General features: G+C 43.4%; 1 protein-coding gene across 5 annotated transcripts; it reads left to right on the forward strand.

The window, feature by feature from the left end:
• Window positions 1-986: 986 nt before the first annotated feature.
• Window positions 987-15,261, forward strand: lin54 (lin-54 DREAM MuvB core complex component). 5 transcript variants are annotated; one of them, XM_023960766.2, is made up of 14 exons: window positions 987-1,161; window positions 4,501-5,262; window positions 7,033-7,144; window positions 7,226-7,362; window positions 8,850-9,005; window positions 9,082-9,274; window positions 9,346-9,416; window positions 9,703-9,885; window positions 9,980-10,071; window positions 11,510-11,581; window positions 11,793-11,895; window positions 11,966-12,103; window positions 12,644-12,846; window positions 14,175-15,261. In XM_023960766.2, the coding sequence occupies exons 2-14, from the start codon at window positions 4,528-4,530 to the stop codon at window positions 14,374-14,376; spliced, it is 2,397 nt and encodes a 798-aa protein (XP_023816534.1). In that variant the 5' UTR covers window positions 987-1,161; window positions 4,501-4,527; the 3' UTR covers window positions 14,377-15,261. The 5 variants fall into 5 exon arrangements, with proteins under 5 accessions (XP_023816534.1, XP_023816537.1, XP_078812177.1 ...); XM_023960769.2 differs by having other exon boundaries at window positions 997-1,161; window positions 7,229-7,362; XM_078956051.1 differs by having other exon boundaries at window positions 1,045-1,452; window positions 7,229-7,362.
• Window positions 15,262-17,191: the final 1,930 nt, after the last annotated feature.

Consider the following 17,191-nt stretch of genomic DNA (forward strand, 5'->3'; position numbering starts at 1 on the left):
ATTAAACTCTATTATGAGGTCTGTTTCATTTCATCAAATGATCTAAACTAAATTGTTACAAAGTTTTGTTTCCTTTTTCAACCGTCAGTGAAGCTTTTTTCCTAACTTTAAGTGTCTCAGCATTTATATGTGCATTTTTGCAGGAAATCCTCTATTTATGTTCATTTTACATATTTCTTTACATTTCTAGATACCTAAAAGTGTGGGTTAAATAAATAAAACTTTTATTATTAACACTTGTATTTAAAAATATTAACAGATTTTTTCCCCCCATTAGATGATTAGAAATTTGCCTCTAAGTTGTGGGTGAGACAAAGGAAGTTGAGCAACCCTCCTTCCTGTCACCAATAACTGAGAGCTCTCTTTTTGCCTCCTCTCCCACTATATTACAGCCCCTCACACCCCCAACCTAATATTAAAGGGGGCAATGACAATGGTGAGCAACATTGGAGCTATCCAGCTGTACAGTTTTGATCCAGATACCAGCTCAGATGAGGAAAACAAAGACATCTGCTGGGAATAGAGCAGGGAACTTGTGGCCAGCATAAAGTTGACGTCACAAATGTGATCTTTTTCAAACTGCAGGTTTTTAACCTGCCCCTGACTCACGCCAAAATGAATAAAGAAATACACAAAAATGCAATTTTGAGCTTAATTGTCCTCCTTAATCAGAAAAAATGCCACAAGAACATGCTTAAAAAAACAAGTTTCATCGGAGTGGGTCTGTAATATTAAATACAAAAAAATTCAAGATAAAATAAGTCATAAAATCAAATACAATATATTAAAAAAAATCTTGCAGTTTTTCGGATTTCACGTGTTCTGTAGTACTGTAATATAATTTAAAGTCCAGATGAAATAAATTTAAAAAAAAGGTTGATAATTAGACCACTTACAATTGTGAATTTGACATTTTCTGAAAAAAACAGCTGATTATCAAAAACATTACATTTTTTCTGAAATTATTCTGAATAAAATTTCAGGACAGATGAATGAGGGGGCCTGTCCCTTTAAGAGTTACGTCACGGTGGTGTCACGCGAGGAGGGCGTGGCCGGCCTGTGAAATGTCAGGGAGGAATGGCGCTCGGCGCGGTATTTTGAACAATCGCTTTTACCTTTCCTCGCTTTAACTGGAAACGCTACCCAGCGTTTAAATCCCGGGTAAGCACGATTACCTGTTACCGCCTTGTGAACTTTACCGCACCGTTTGCACTAGAAAGCCGCGCACTTAGGAAGCTGTTCAATGTTGAGGTATAATGTTGTGCTAGCTAGCTGGGGTTAGCCAGCTCAGCAACTTCGCTAGGAGAGTTGTCCTGCCTGCTGGATGAAGATGAAGCCGCCGATGAGGAACCGGGTTTTCACTGACGTTTTCCGCTTTTTTTTAATGAAATAAAACAAAAAAACTTTCGTGCGCTGGGGCAGAAATACGCTGTTAACTGCTTGCTAATGAAGGTAAAACAACAACAAAAAACACAACTGGTTTGGGGTGTTAAGCCACTATTTCGTTGTTTTTTAATTGAACTGAAATTAGTGATCTTAGTAGTTTTTTCAGTTATCTTTAAAGCCTACGTTACAATCAATTTAATTACATTTTTAAACTCTAAGCTTTTTTTTTTTCAAAAATAAAAAAGGGGACATTTATTAACCACCGGAAACAAATTTAAACATGTGAAAACAACCAACGTTTTTGTGGAAAAGTAGTTCATCTGAGTTCTAGGTGTTGCAGTCCGAGAGAAATCCAAACTGACAGGAGGAATTGTGGGAAGCTAGCATTGTTTACACTGTCACAGAGTCCGCTCCGGGTGTTTGTGCGCGTGCCCCGGATTTCCCGGGTCTGCCCTCGAGCTCGGGGGAATGCCTTTGTGCTTCACCGTGAATCTTCTCCGTTTGGTGTCTCCGGCGGCTGGCGTGTCCGCTTTCAACGGAACCTTTTGTCAGTTTTTCTGCGCTAGCAGGGCAGCTAACCGAGTTGATGACGAGGTAAAAATGGCGGATCTTTCGAAATCCAACGCCGGCCTGAAATAGTAACGCAGACCGTAGACGCTTTCCCCCCCGTTGCTTCATGTCCTCGGTTAGACCCCCTCCCTCTGGTTCTGACTGAAAGCGGGTTTGGGCCCGCCTCCTCGCGGGGGAGGAGGAGGGGAGGAGTTCAGGTGGACGTGGGGGGAGGTTCGGGGAGGGTTCGCGCGCTTGCGTTGAGTTGGCCATGCACAGGACCGCTGCGGCCTAACAGACCATCAGCTGTCAGCCTCTGTCACAACCAGCTGATGTGCACATCCCGGGACTCCTGCACCAGAGGCGTGACTTGGTGGGGTTTGGGGTGTCTCCGTTGAGAAACACCAGAGAGGATTTAAAAAAAGAAATAAAAGGAGATCTTTCCATTTGCATTTATCACGCAATCTTTATTACGGTGATGGACTCAACCTTTAAAAAAACTACAACTACTGGCTGAGAATTGTACGGCTGGATTGCTCCAATATTGCTCATCGTTCTTGTTGCACTGGCAATGTTCGGTTGGGGGGTGTGAGGGGCTGTAAGCCAGAAGGAGAGAGAGTGTAAACAAAGGGATGATGGGAAGTCAAAGCAGGCTTAACACACCCCCCCCCCCCCCCCCCCCCACCAGTGGTTCAGTCCCCAACTCTGAGGTGATTTTCTGATTAACTCCTGTTGCTCTGCAGGAACTATGTCCTAGGAAATGACAGTAGTTTTTGGATTATTGGCTAAATACGGCAGAATCATAAGTACAAGACCACTGGGAACACTTTGAGAATAGATCAGAAGATGATTGGAGTTGGACTTTTATTGTTGGGTGTCTATTGTTTTGTTTTCAATGTTGTGACGACACTGAATTGTGGGATTTCTTTCTCCTCTCCATTCTGGTCCCCAACATTTTTCAGGCTTGTTTGCGGCTGAAGTGGCTGTCAGATTTTCTTTTACCTCCCAGCTTTGTTTTATTTTTTAGGGTAAAGTTTATCTTCATCCTCTGTAAAAACAGAATTTCCTGAAGGAATCATTAAAATGTGAAATAGATTTTCCCTGAACCAATAACTGTCGAAGTGGAAGACGCCAACTTCAGCTTCGTCTGACCTTTAGTCACTGAAACTGATATTTTCTAAACATAAATGTAAATTTAACATTTGAACAACTTTATTAGCAGCGTCCTCGTAACATTAGACAGCCTTTTGCTGAATATTGTTGTTGTTATTAGTGTGTGTGTTTGTGTTTATGGGGGGGGGTTACAATAATCCACATTTGGAGTAAAGACTCCTGGTTTATGTCTGTTAAATGCAGTTTTCTGTTTCCTCTCTGGATCTTTCCTGCCAAAACAAACTTTCCAAATACGTTTTGTTTTTTGTTAACTTTGCTAGCTTGGAGATTTAAATTTAGCGGTCGGTGCAGCCACTTTAAGAAAGATGCATTTCCTACATGTGTGACTTGACAGAGAGGAATGTGGGTCGTGGGTTTTTTCTCTCTCTCTCAGTAAAGAGTAACGCAGATTTGCAGAGATGCTTCGACTAATGCACAGGTGAATTTTGACTAAATTAAGCAAACTATGGAGGCTGAGACCACAGAGTCTGCAGAACTGGAGATACGATCCATACTGCAGAAAACAGAAATACACGGAGTCTTGGATCAAAATGTTGTTGTTTTTTAAATGACATATTGTTTTTGTACTTCTGATTGTCTTATTTTTTTTTTTAATCCATAAAAAAAACAATCTCATTTCTGTGATCTCTGCTCAAATGTACTTAAACGTTCCCTCTTTGACAGAATTTGTTGTATTTTATTGTAACATTTTCCGAACCCCCTCCCCTCGCCAACGAAGTTTCTCTAAGAAAACGTTTAGTTCAAATCTCATGGAGAATCAGGCCATGTTATGTGTGGCTACCTCCACACCTCTGCTAGCTGTGTTTACTTTTCTTATAGTCTGTTCTTGCAGTCAGTTTGTTGAGATTCTCTAAATTGATGCGTTTTTGTCAGTAAAAGGCAAAGTTTTATGTGTAGAGCACCTTTCACAGTCTGAGGAAAAGACTAAATCTGTCAGCATCCATCCATCTATCCACCTTTACTCTCACCCTGTGCAGACATTGGGGTTGCAGTCCATCACAGCACCACACACAAACGTTCACACACAGTAAAAAAAAAAGTAAAAGGATATTCCCAGGTGGTGCGGTGGTTGACCCTCTCAACTCAGTCAGGAGACTTTAGTTTGGATCCTTTTTGTGGGGAGTTTGCATGTTCTCCCTGTGCATTGTGGGTTTTCTCTGGGCACTCTGGCTTCCTCCCACACTCCAAAAACATGCTACAGAGGTTCATTTGTATCTCTAAATTGCCTCTAGTTGGGAATGCATGTGTGTGGTGTTCACCCAACAGTAGCTGGGGTGGCTTATGTATGTAACCCCCGTGACCTTAAAGGATTAAGCAGGTTCTGAAATGGATGTGTATATATATTTTTTCTTCTATTTTTCAGCATTGTCATTTTTTTTTTTGTTTCTCCAGGATTGACAGAGCGGAGACGCTGCAAACATGGACGTGGTGTCACCCGAGTTGAACAGCCTCCTTCCTGATGAGATCATGGACACGGAGGCCATGGAGGAGGCGCCTCACTCTCAGCCCGACAGCGCCGCGGTCCAGGCGGAGCCCTGCTACGACTCCACAGTTCCCATGGAAACGGACGTCCCGCAAACTCCCAGCGTCTCCGAAGACGCGGCGCCGACGGGTAACTCCCAAACCCAGCTAACGCCTACGGACTCCACGCTCAGCCCCAGCAGACATTCCTCCATCCTCATTTCCAGCGGCCCGTCGCGCCTGGTCACCCTCAAACCGGGCCTGGCCACCTCCACGGCCCCCACCAAAACCACGGACAGCGTGACCGGGACGAGCATGTCCACGGGCGGCTTACAGAAGCTCACCGCTCCCTTCACCATTTCCTCCGTCAACCATCAGATCATCCTCAACAAGGTGGCCTCGTCTCAAGCTGCGGAGGCTGCAAAGTCTGCGGGGCCGCCGCCGCAGGTCATCAAGCAAGAAGGACAGAAGCTGCTGGTCACGACCATAGGGAAGTCAGGACAGCCGATAGTGCTGCAGCTGCCGCATGCGGCCAGCAAACCCGGCGTGGTCCAGGCCTCAGGAGACGGCAAGGCCCCGGCTCCGCAGTTTAAAGTGGTCACGATTGCTGGGGGGTCAGAACTGAAGCCAGTGGTGGGGAGTGGAGGCAACCAAGTAACCGCAGTGCAAACCCAGCAGCTCAAGACTATACAGGTAACCCTGAGCGCAGAGGCTGCTACTGTGACCTTTGAACTCCCATTAGCAGGACTGTGAGAACCTCAAGACCCACTCTTGTCCTTGTGGCATTTTAGTCATGATGAAGAATGTATATAAAAAAATTAGAGGTATAACAATGCATTTTTAAAAGCAAATTGATACACATCATAATTAGTGGTTGCGATGCGATTCCCAGTCAATATTGGTTCATTTTGAACTGACTGAACAAACGTCGATCCAGGACCTCTTTAGCCAAAAGCTTAACCAGTGTGACTCAGAGAGAAACATCAGGTACTGAACAGTCCAGGTGACGGTTTTTCTTGTATTTATTGAAAGCAGTATTTCTTTGCCAGTTTTAAGTAAATGGTTTATTTTCAGTTTTAATGAACCGAATTGTATTTTCATTACAGTGACAAAATAAAACTGTAATAAGTAGAAATTACTCATTTTAGAACAAAAGGAGAATCTTAAAACAAGTTGTCTTAATAAATTTTGATACATTTTATTTAATTTTTTTGAAGTTGAGTTTAAATAAAAATTATTTGGACTCATTTAAATAATAATTTCCTTATTTCTAGATCCATACGAGGCAAAAAATTCTCACCTGTGTAGATTTTTTTTTTTCCGCAGAGCTCGGGAAGTTTTAGTTAAAACAACTTTAAACCTGGCTAAAATATCTTGAATCTTTGCAGCAATCAAATAGTTTGCACTGTTGTAATTGCAGTATTTTTTGTTGAAACTCTTTAGTCTAAAACGATCCAGATCACATCCTCCAGTTTGGAGACGATCCAGATTCCCGTTTTTTTAAGGCCTGGTTGGTTTTCTGCTCTGCGTCAGATCAGTCTTCAGGTCATCGCCGATGGCCTTGAATCTTCCGTCAAACATCAGAGACGTGCGGTGAAGCTCAGGAGTGAAGCATCGCTTTTTAAATGTGTGTAAAAATGAGGAAAAATTCAAACTAAGTCAAACTTTATTTAAAATATGGGATCAGATGAGAATCAACTTAAAGTGAATAAATAAGCAGACTGTAAATTTGAAGAACATTTATTTTTGACTTGAAAGAAGCTTTAGATTTGAAACTTTAATAAAAGCTTATAAATCTAAAAAAAAAGGCTTATTAAAAACAGCTGCTGTGTTTTTAGTTTCACATTTGGATTTTTCGTTTCTTTGCTTTCAGTCCTCTGTTTCAATTCAGAACTTTTCCTGGCGTTCACCCGAGTTTTCCATGGGGGCGGGGCTTTGAGCCCATTGGCTACCAGGACAAGATTGACATTGGGTGACAGCGGTCATGTGACATCATTGCCGGTCTTGAACAGTGTCTGTTGTGGGCGCAGCAGGGATGATGCTCCACCAAAAGTTAGAACGACGGTCAATATTTAATACTTTTCCAGGGTTTTGCTCTGTAATGTACAGACTCGCAAAATCGTGACGATCGGACACTTTTGAGTTTATTTTATAGTTTCCATCAGCAGATAAGGGTTGGAGCCCATCCGGTTTGGAGTTCTTTAAAAAAAATCACAAGAGCCCAAAACACCAGTTTATTTAAATATCAATATATTTTTCTTTTCAATCGAATATAATCGTCCTTCATGGAGACTGAAAACAAAATTATTTTTCCAGATGCAAATGCAACAAATCTCTATAAAATGAAATCAACTCAACGGTTTGTTTAATTTCTCCTGCATGAAGATCGATTGCATCAATCCATTTTTTAAAGCTAATTCATGGGTGTTTGTGTTCAGATCTGACATTCATATCCATCCTCAGATTCCTAAGAAAACCCCGGTCTCCTCTGCGGCTCCCATCAAGTTCATCATCACCAAAACGGTCAACAGCAAAAGTCTGAGTCCTCAGACGTCCGTCACCCCTGTGATCGCAGGTGAGCTCTCTGCAGATCTGCAGACCCGACCCGCGTCTTTGTCCACCAAACGCTCATTTAGTCACCCCCCCCATCTGCCAGCAGGCCGGGTGGTGACGCAGACGCAGTCCCCCGTGATGCCACCCAGAACCATCGCTCTGTCCGAGCCTCACAACACTAACCTGCAGAACATCGCCAGCAAGAAGATCGCCATTTCTCCACTCAAGACTCCCAGCAAGGCAAGACCGCACACTTTTCTGAGTCATTCACGAAACCGGCGGGGGCTACAAACCCCCCCCCCCCCCCCCCCACGATGATTGATCTGCTGAGTGTTTGACGAGCAGTTTTTTATTCTCTTTTTGTGTGCGTTTTTTGTGTTTTAGAACTTAAAAAAGAAAACGTCTTCTAGGTAAAAGGACAAAACGGAATCATTTAAGTCCTTTACATCAGCGGCCCCCAACCACCGGTCCGTGGGTCATTTGGTACCGGGCCGCACAGAAAGAATAATTACTTGCATTACTTCCGTTTTATTTATTTTGGAATCTGAAAAATGTTTTCTTTTGAAAGATTGCCCGATTCTCTGTTCCATCCGTCTGTCACTCTTGCTCTCCTTGGTCACCTGACAGGTTACGGCTAAAATAAAACCCAGGAGCTAGCAAAAGGAGTAAAAAACAAACGTCTTTGGAAAGTTTCTTTGCCGAGGGGAAAAGGCCCAGCCAGGAGACAGAAGAGGAGCGTTCCACTCACAAAAAAAGAAAGCTACATTTAATAGACCGTACTTCTTTTTTACACCATGAGTGTGGGAAGGGGAGAGGAGGAGGATGTACAATGTCATGCCTGTCAAAATAAAAGCTCGGGGTTCGTTTCGTCACGCCACTGTTTCTCCTTAATCATCGTCGCGTTGCTCCAATATTCATCCGCCTACATCTTGAAGACCGGGCCGTGAAAACTCTGTGTGACGTCATACCGGTCCGTGGCGATAAAAAGGTGGGGACCGCTGCTTTACATGAGTCTAAATCCAGCTTGAGGAACACAGGATTCCAGTCATCATAACAGGATCACGCTTTTTCCTGTGAGAAGAGTTCTGGTCTTTACCTGAAACTTTCACAGATGCATGCCGATTGAACCACGTCAAAACCACGGGGGAACTACGAATAAACCACGCAAAGAATCAACGCAGAACATGAGCCGTGTGTGATTATTGCGCTGTCCATCATTCATCAGTGATTCATGCATCAATTAGGTAACTTTAACGCGATCTGTGCGCCGTATGCGTGATATAAAACGTATACATCAGTGGCACACGTGTGAAAAGTCAGTCAGACAGATGTGGACACGCGTGCAATGCCACAAATTTGCGCAGGGGTCTCGCACAATTGCGTATAAACGATGTAAAATATGCGTAAACTGCGTCATTCTCAACCGACCGAAAGTTTCAAACAGCTCAAAACGGAATTTGTGTTAAGATTCGTCCGCCGAAACCTTCGCCGACATCTGCGCACATCGACGAATGGTGAACGCAAGGAACACTTATGAATGACGTATATCATACACATCAGACGTCTTTATAAAAGGGGAAATGGGCGATTAGTTTCTGAATGATTTTCCTTTAGTACTGGAAAAACATCTCATTATTGCTTATTTCTCAGCCGCAAGTTTTTGGAAGCTCTTCCTGCTTCAGAGCGTTGGGGTTATTGAAATCTTCTGGTTTTACTCCTGCTGGCAGGTTACCGTGGTTTCCGTGGCCTCTCCCCCCTCCAACTCCTCGCAGAAGTCCGTCGCGCTGCCCGTTAACGTGGCGCTCGGCCAGCAGATCCTCGCCGTCCAGCAGTCCTCCGCTGTTTCTCCGGTCAAAGTGGCCACCAGCCAGCCTGCAGCTCAGGTGAGCGTGGAGCTCGCCTGCAGCCGACGCTCTCCTCAGATCCGCTTTACCTTTTTTTCCTTACCTTTCCACCCAGAACGTCAAACCTGTCCAGTCGGTGACCGTGGGAGGAGTCGGAGGCTCCCAGTTCAAGACCATCATCCCGCTGACCACCCAGCAGAACGTGCAGCAGATTCAGGTTCCAGGAAGCAGGTTTCACTACGTCCGGCTCGTCACGGCGACCACGTCCAGCAGCCCGGGCCAGCCCAGCACCAGCTCCATGCAGACAGGTGAGCAGGCGGGCCGCCGCCGCCGCCGGCCACAAACGGACCGCAAACTCACGGTTCTGGGCGTTCTGCAGGGAAACCCATGGTGGGCAGCACAGGAGTCAGGATGTCGGTCCCTGTCGTTCCAGCTCCAGCCATGAAACAGGTGAGTCCAGCAATGAAGGAAGGAGCACCTCACCTGAGAAACGAACCAATGTGAAAAGGCTGTTCTTTAAAAATGTTTAGTGTTCATACAAAGCAGTTCAAAGGTCAGCAGTCGGATTCAGAAACGTCTTGTCAGGTTGTTCAGTAAATTCCTGTCACTTAATACTGTCAGTTGGAGGGGGGGGCATCAGCTGGTGTTTGAAATTTGTTTGAAGATGAGCTTAAAACCCGAATTGGTGACATAAAACACACCGTTAGCAAATACCTGATGATGCTGCTTCCTCCAGGTGGTGCCGAAACCTCTAACGTCATCGGCACAGGTGGTGGCGACCCCTCAGACGCAGCAGCGCCTCATCATGCCCGCCATCCAGCCCAACCTCACCAACCTGCCGCTGGGCACCGTCCTGGCTCCGGCCCCCGGAGGCGGGAACATGGGCTACGCCGTCCTCCCCGCTCAGTATGTCGCCCAGGTAAGTGCCGCCTGTCTTCAGGTCCGGTCTTCTTGGGCTCTGCGTGTCAAATCGTCTTATTTATTTATTTTTTTTTTTTTTGATGGTCTTTCAGCTCCAGCAGTCTCCGTTCGTGACTCTTGCCAGCAGCTCTGGTTTCCAGGCGTCCAGCGGGATGCAGACTCAGGCCAAACTGCCCCTTAATGGGTAAGGGGGGGGGGGGGGTACGGTGAGCTGCAGACACACAAAAAAGCTGGAGCTCATGATGATTTATGTCGCAGTAAGGCTGAATTCAGACACATTTGGTTCGTCTAAAGTGAACCAGAGTTAGTTTCCCCCCGATAATCCGGATCAAATTTTGAGTTCGAATGCAAACAAGCGGACCCTGGTCCGGGATCAGACACCGCCCTCTGACCCATCTTTCGAGGTGGTCTCGATTCCAACCGGACTCCGGTCTGAACAGGCTCTATACTCGGAGCGGAACATCTGGATTAAAACGGCCACCGTAGCCGGGCATTATGGGAGTAGCGGAGCTACGGCGAGACAGCAACTCATTGAAATGCGGTCGGATGAATTAGTTAAGTTTATTTATTTGAATCAGGACATTGCATATGAATCAATGTTTCAGCAGCTGCTTCAATATAAATATGCTAAAGTTAGCACGGGAGCTAAATCTCATCAGTTGTCCTAAGGCAGGATAAAAGGTTACAGCACAATAGAAAAGCACAATATCGGTGATAAAGATATTTACAAAGGTTAGTTACAATAAAACACAAGTCTATAAAAACCCAAGAAAAACAATATCATCAATGTCTGCAGGACTGGATTGTTTTCAGCCGTTGTTGAAGAGCTTTTTGGAAGGTAGGATAGTTTTCACGGTCTCTGATGTGCTGCGGCAGCGTGTTCAGTAACTGTGTGCCTCTGATTGTCACCACTGTGGCTACATTTAGTACTGCGCTTTTGTACATTACAGTCCCCTCGAGTCATAGCCCTGGTGCCTATTCCAACATTTTCTTTTTTTGACATATAAAATCTAACAAGGGGGGAGGGGCTAGCCCATTCAAAACTTCAAAAATGAGACGGACATCCATGAACATGTTGTAGCGATCAAAATCCATCATGCTATACTTAGAATGTCACAGTAATGATAACGCAGAGGCTTTTTGTCTAAAACTTTCAGGGTTCTCTTAACCCTTGTGCCACCCAAGGCACATTAATGTTTGGAGTCGGGTCATCTGGACCCACTAGACAATGCTCTGAACCGGTTTTCCTCAATGATTTTTTATATCTTCACTGGTGTCCATGAAATCCTCTCCACCTTTATGCACCTTTTTCATGGTAGGGAGAACACCTCAATGTAAGGGTGGGGTCATTTTGACCCCACAAGATAGCACAAGGGGGTTTATGGCAAACATGAGCAGATAAACGTTTATCATCGGTGTTTATGTTGAAGAAACCATGATGAATGAATAATTATTAACCTTTATTTAACCACACAAATACCCATTAAGTTTAAGATCTAAGTTTGTTTTTTTTACGTTCAGCAGGACGTCAGAATTTCTGGAGCCGCTTCATGAAGAAATTACAGCGTTTGTCTCATCTTCCTTTCATCAACTTTGCTTTTAATGAACTTCTGCTTTTTCAGTGTTTCAGCAGCTGAAACCACATCAAGACCAAGGAAACCCTGCAACTGCACAAAGTCTCAGTGTCTCAAACTGTAAGTTTCTTGCTGTACCTTTTTTAATTGTATTTATTTTTCCATCTACCAAAAAAACACAAAATCTTTTCACCGGGTTTGGAAGAACTGTGTGGAGCCTGGAGGTTTCCCCTGATTGTAATCTGCGATAAAGTTTGACTGATTATGATCAAATAAAATCAAACTCTTGGCCCGGTATCCTGACTAAAACGAGGTCCTTCCCGTCTCTTAGGTACTGCGACTGCTTTGCAAACGGAGAGTTCTGCAACATGTGCAACTGCAACAACTGCTTCAACAACCTGGAGCACGAGACGGAGCGCCTCAAAGCCATCAAGGTGGGGTTTGGCGGTCGCTTTGTGCGCTTTCCAGTCCCCGCTTCTCCTGATGGAAAATGTGTCTCTGCAGACGTGTCTGGACCGAAATCCAGAGGCCTTCAAACCCAAAATCGGTAAAGGGAAGGAGGGCGAGTCCGACCGCCGCCACAGCAAAGGCTGCAACTGCAAGCGGTCGGGCTGCCTGAAGAACTACTGCGAGTGCTACGAGGTGCGTTTGCTCCCCCTTTCACCATCTCTGCTAAGTCTTTCCTGCTATATTCTCTTCCGCAGCCGTCCGGAAGACGAGGACCAGATTGTTTTGTTTTTTTTATTCTTCGCATTTAAGCGCCACAGACGCAAAAACTTCACTAAATTCGAACGCATCTTGTACCCAGTGAAAATGAATTTTTGGCATTTTTGGTACTTGTGAAAGCGTAATAAATGACTCAAGCTAAAAAAAACGATATAACGTGATTTTAATACATGAGAATGTGGGTGTGGTTAATAAGAAACCTCTGTTGCTAAGGAAATCCACAAATGTACTTTTGCCGATTCTTCTAAAAATTACATGAACCTGTTCGTCACCCCCAGGCAACCAAGAAAGTAAATGGTTGCTATGGAGATAAACTAATTGAAAAGTTGCCATTTTAAGATTTTCTTTTTCTTTATTTATTACGAATTTGTGCCGTGAAGCTTTGACCAGGGCAGCAGGGACATACAAAAAAAAACTGCTGAAGCATTAATCGTGTTTACATTTCTTTCTTCCAAGGCAAAGATCATGTGCTCATCCATATGCAAATGCATCGGGTGCAAAAACTTTGAGGAAAGCCCGGAGAGGAAGACGCTGATGCACCTGGCGGACGCAGCAGAAGTGAGGGTTCAGCAGCAGACGGCAGCAAAGACCAAGCTGTCCTCGCAGATCTCAGACCTGCTCATGAGGACCACTCCGGTCATTTCCAGCGGAAGCGGGAGGTGAGAACCGCTGCCGGAAAACTCCGGAAACGCCTGGAGAACTTTACACGGATGAGAAATAAACAAAGAAAATGGTTTTGGGCTCTATTTATCTGAAAATGTTACACCAAAACCTTTTTTTTCTGCATTTAAGACTCCTGTTGACTCACAAATACATAAGCAATCGACACATTTCTGGCCTTCTGATGCTGTTTTCTTGCTTTAAACAGAAAAATTATTCAGATCAGACTCATATCATCTTTTTTTTGGGTATTACTGCAAAAAGTTATGGCTGCCAAAAAAATGTAGGACAGCTGAAAAAGAGTATGTAATGTCAAAAGCAAAAAAAAAGGTTGGGTTAAGGGTAAATTTGATTCGTAGAGGGAAAACCTTAAAAATTTAGAAAATTCCAAAACGAGGGGAATTGATTATGAGAAATATTTAAACTTATTATTAAATCTTTATTTAACTCATAAGAACCCAAACCCATTTTTCCTTCAAAATAAGATTGTGTGTATTTACTGCAAACCAAGTGGACAAACTTTTCTGACATTTTTCTGTTACGCTGATGTCACTGTGGGTTCAAGAACAAGTGTGTAATGTTCAGCGAAGCTAAAAAAAGAGCTAAGTTAAATTCTATATTTAAGGTTAGTTGCCCTTATTGCATGCTTATTGTTCTGCTAAATACAAGACAGCACAAAAATCTAGAAAATTAGGAAAAACGGCCCAGAAAACAGGAAAACAAGGCGATGCAAAAAAATAGCACAAAATCTCAATTTAAGACGACTGGAAAAAAAGTGTGAAATGTTAAATAAAGTTAAAAAAATATGTTGTTTTTTTCATCAACAGTTTTTTATTGTTCTGCTAAATAAAACAAAAAATGTGGAAAAATGCCCCAATAAAGGAAAATGGTGGTGTGGATATAAAAGTCAAACTTTTTGGGGGAAATAAAGTCGAAAAGAAAAAAAACATGTTTTTTAAATCTTAATCTTGTTCAGTAGTTTTCATTAAGCTAAGATGAATTTGTGTTTACAGTACGAAGCTTTAGGCTAAATAGCTCAAATATAAGACGGCTAAAAACAAGCTATGGGATAAAAATAAGTTCTTTGTCATAAATGGTAAATAATTAAAAAGACAGCTTAAAAGAAAATATTTTTAATGTGTTTATTTCTTTGTCAATACAGATTTTGAAAAGCAGATTAATGTGGAAATTGCATAAAAGCGGGTTTGAGGATCTTTTTTTCAGGATGATGATGCAACAAAGAACAGGAGCTTGCATTAAAAAAAAACAATATTAATAATCGACAAACATCAGAAATTCAGAGTCATGATAGTCTTGTTCCCCGCAGGCTTCCGTACACGTTCCTAACGAAGGAGGTGGTGGAGGCGACGTGCGAGTGTCTGCTGGACAAGGCCAGAAGAGCCGAGCAGACGGATCAGCTGACGAGCGAAGCGGAGCGGCTGATCCTGGAGGAGTTCGGACACTGCCTTATGAACATCATCACCTCTGCGGGGAAGGCCAAAGCCGACAGTGCCTCCATCAACTGCTGAGTTGAGCTGTCGCCAAGTTTCCCCGGTCGCGCCTCGGTCGCCGCGCCTCCGACGCCCGTCCCTTCCCGCGGGAGGAACGGGGCCGTCTCCTCCGAGGCAGAGGGAGGAGCCTAAAAAGGCGGATTTCTCCCAGCGGCAGCTGGAGCGAGCGGCTCAGCTCGGACTGATGAGCGGACTCTGGGTCCCACTCGTTCATCGGACTGTGATGCACAGAAACGACGAGTTGGAGTCCAACAGGAACTTCTCTGCCCTTCAGAACCTCCTCCTCTTCTGTTTCCACCTGACTGCTGCTCTTATTTTGAGGTTTTCCAAGAACGCCTCTCATTTTGCTATCGGTATATTTGTGCTTACGGTAGACGAGCAGAACTTTTATCTTTTGATATTTATTTTGTCAAATATTTGTTATCAGAGTGCTAATATTGTGTGGCTCATAGGTCCACAAACTATTAACTAAAGTTAGGCAGCATTGTTTTTTTCCTATGAAAGTAATTAGATTTTGTTGGTTTTATACTAAATAAAATTGTGAGACCTGACGGACGGAGGATCAGCTGCAACATGAGTGGACTGATGGAGGATTATGTTTCGACTGAATACTTTAGACATTAAACCCAGCATGAATTTGATAGATTGATGCGGATTACTCGTTAGGGGGACGTCACAACAGCTCATTCATTCAGACCCAGCCTCGGTTTGACCGCCATTTAAAAGGAGAAATACTCAGAAATGCAAAAATGAAATGTTTTTATTAAATTATATTTGTTCTCTTCTATAAGAAAAATGCCACAGGTACATGACAAAAACCCAAAAAAACCTGATTTTCATCTGACTTTAAAGTGAAGGTCCCGAATGAATGAGGGTAAAAATAAAAACGAGAATAAAATTGGAGGACCTTTTTTTTGTTTGTTTTTTGTTTTTTATATTGATGAAAATTAGAAAAATATAAAGTTTAGGAGGCCGGAGCAGGCTGGCTCCCCGGAGCTGGCAAAGTGATCGGGATCCATGCGCCCTACGGCAAACTGTCCATGGTGAACCCGTCCCGGCTCCTGTTGGGCGATTTGGTTCAGACGGGACCTGAGGTGGCGCACGAATCGCCCCCCCCCCCCCCCCCCCCCCCCCCCCCCCCCCCCCCAGAGGAACTCATCCTCTGAGGATGGATTAAGTTTGGGATTAATTTGAGTATTTGGAAAATTACATGTGAATAGTCATTTCAGCCAGTGCCGCTCAAATTCTGCAATGCAACTCAATTTCATGGACTTATCAAAGTTCTTTTTTGTGGCTAATCTTAGTAAACAAGGTTTTTGTAAATGTTGTTCAAAAGTGGCGATTTGGAACCAAAAATATGTCAGTTTTCACTTTTTTGAATCGAGACTGTCAGTTTGCTGTCATTTGTGCAGCTCTTCACTCATGCTAGACACTGATTTAGTCAGAAAGGTGGCATCAAGGGCGGAGCTACTTAGCTCAGCTCCAATGGCCACGCCCATTTAGAGGAGATTTTGGAAACGGAGGCTTCAGATAAACATGAAATATGGCTTTTTAAGACATTTCTGTTACGGAATTTTGGTTAAAAACTTCATAATCATAACTAAAACTACGACGGAGTTTTAGGGCCACGGTGAGGAAAAAAAATTCTGGCCAACGTGACGAGATTAAAGTCGTCATGTCGACTTTAATCTCGTCATGACGAGAAAAAACTCGACACAAAGTTTCGAGAAAAAACTCGTCGTGTCGAGATAAAAGTCGAAATAAAGTTTCGAGATTAAAGTCGAAATGTTGTGCGAGAGCAGTGAAGCTGAGTCTTTCAGGAATATTCAGTGTTATGGCTAATGTTAGTGAGCTAGTGGCTTTGTATTTAAGAGTTTACGACAGAGTTTTATGGCCACCAAAAAAAACTAATTTTATTAGGAGATAAAAACTCGTAAATTTACGGGAAAAAGTTCATTGATTAACAAGGAGAAAACCCAGAAGTTGTCTGTTTATCGGAGCCTAGCTTGAAGATGAAATATGTGGAGCCTTTTGTGAAGCTTTATTTCCGGATTATAGGTTTAAAACAAAGATATTCTGAGCCTTTTGGCGACTCAAAATCAGATTATTTTCCGTGGAGCCGTCTTTCCGGGGTTCGGTGTCAGTAAAGCGGACTTTGATATGTAAAATAGGGAGCTCAGAGACACGTTTGGGTGTAGAGGATCGCTGCAGCCTTTATTCTCCTTTTCATTCACATAACCTGAAGTTCATCTGTCACATTACGTCATGAATCTGTCATCCGATCACCAATGCGGAAGTAAACAGTGTCACATACGCCCCCTCCTGCAGATGAAGCGACCCGTTTGATCATTAAAAAACAAAGATGAATGAAAATAGTCTGTTATATTAGCATTACAACGTTGAAAATGGCAAAAAGTGCTTCTCCTCCTCAGACAGAAGCATCACACAAACATAGATATCTGGTCTCTGGTGGAGGAAGAAAGGATTCAAGCAAACAGCTGCAGAGATCCTGCAAACCAACCATCAATAAATAAAACTTTAATAACTTGTGAATCAATCAAATGAGCCTCCAGACATTTGGAACGTTATCAATTAACATTCAGCTCACCTGTTCAACAAAGTTTAGTCGGTCTGCTCTGCTGCTGCACGGCGATCACCTGCTGCTCTGCGTGCTGCTCACTTCCACAATAATCTCGTAAATTTACGATTTTTTTTCTCTCGCGCGCAACATTGCGACTTTAATCTCGAAACTTTATTTCGACTTTTATCTCGACAGGACGAGTTTTTTCTCGAAACTTTGTGTCGAGTTTTTTCTCGTCATGACGAGATTAAA

The sequence above is a fragment of the Oryzias latipes genome, chromosome 12 (assembly GCF_053564925.1).
Source record: "Oryzias latipes strain Hd-rR chromosome 12, Olatipes_Hd-rR_3.1".
NCBI lineage: Eukaryota > Metazoa > Chordata > Actinopteri > Beloniformes > Adrianichthyidae > Oryzias > Oryzias latipes.

Excerpts from the sequence above, each read along its gene's own strand:
- lin54 (XM_023960766.2), top strand. The coding sequence starts at position 4,528 with ATGGACGTGGTGTCACCCGAGTTGAACAGCCTCCTTCCTGATGAGATC. Across the intron at positions 5,263-7,032 it reads AGCAGCTCAAGACTATACAG|ATTCCTAAGAAAACCCCGGT; the intron begins GTAACCCTGAGC and ends ATCCATCCTCAG. Across the intron at positions 9,417-9,702 it reads CAGCTCCAGCCATGAAACAG|GTGGTGCCGAAACCTCTAAC; the intron begins GTGAGTCCAGCA and ends TGCTTCCTCCAG.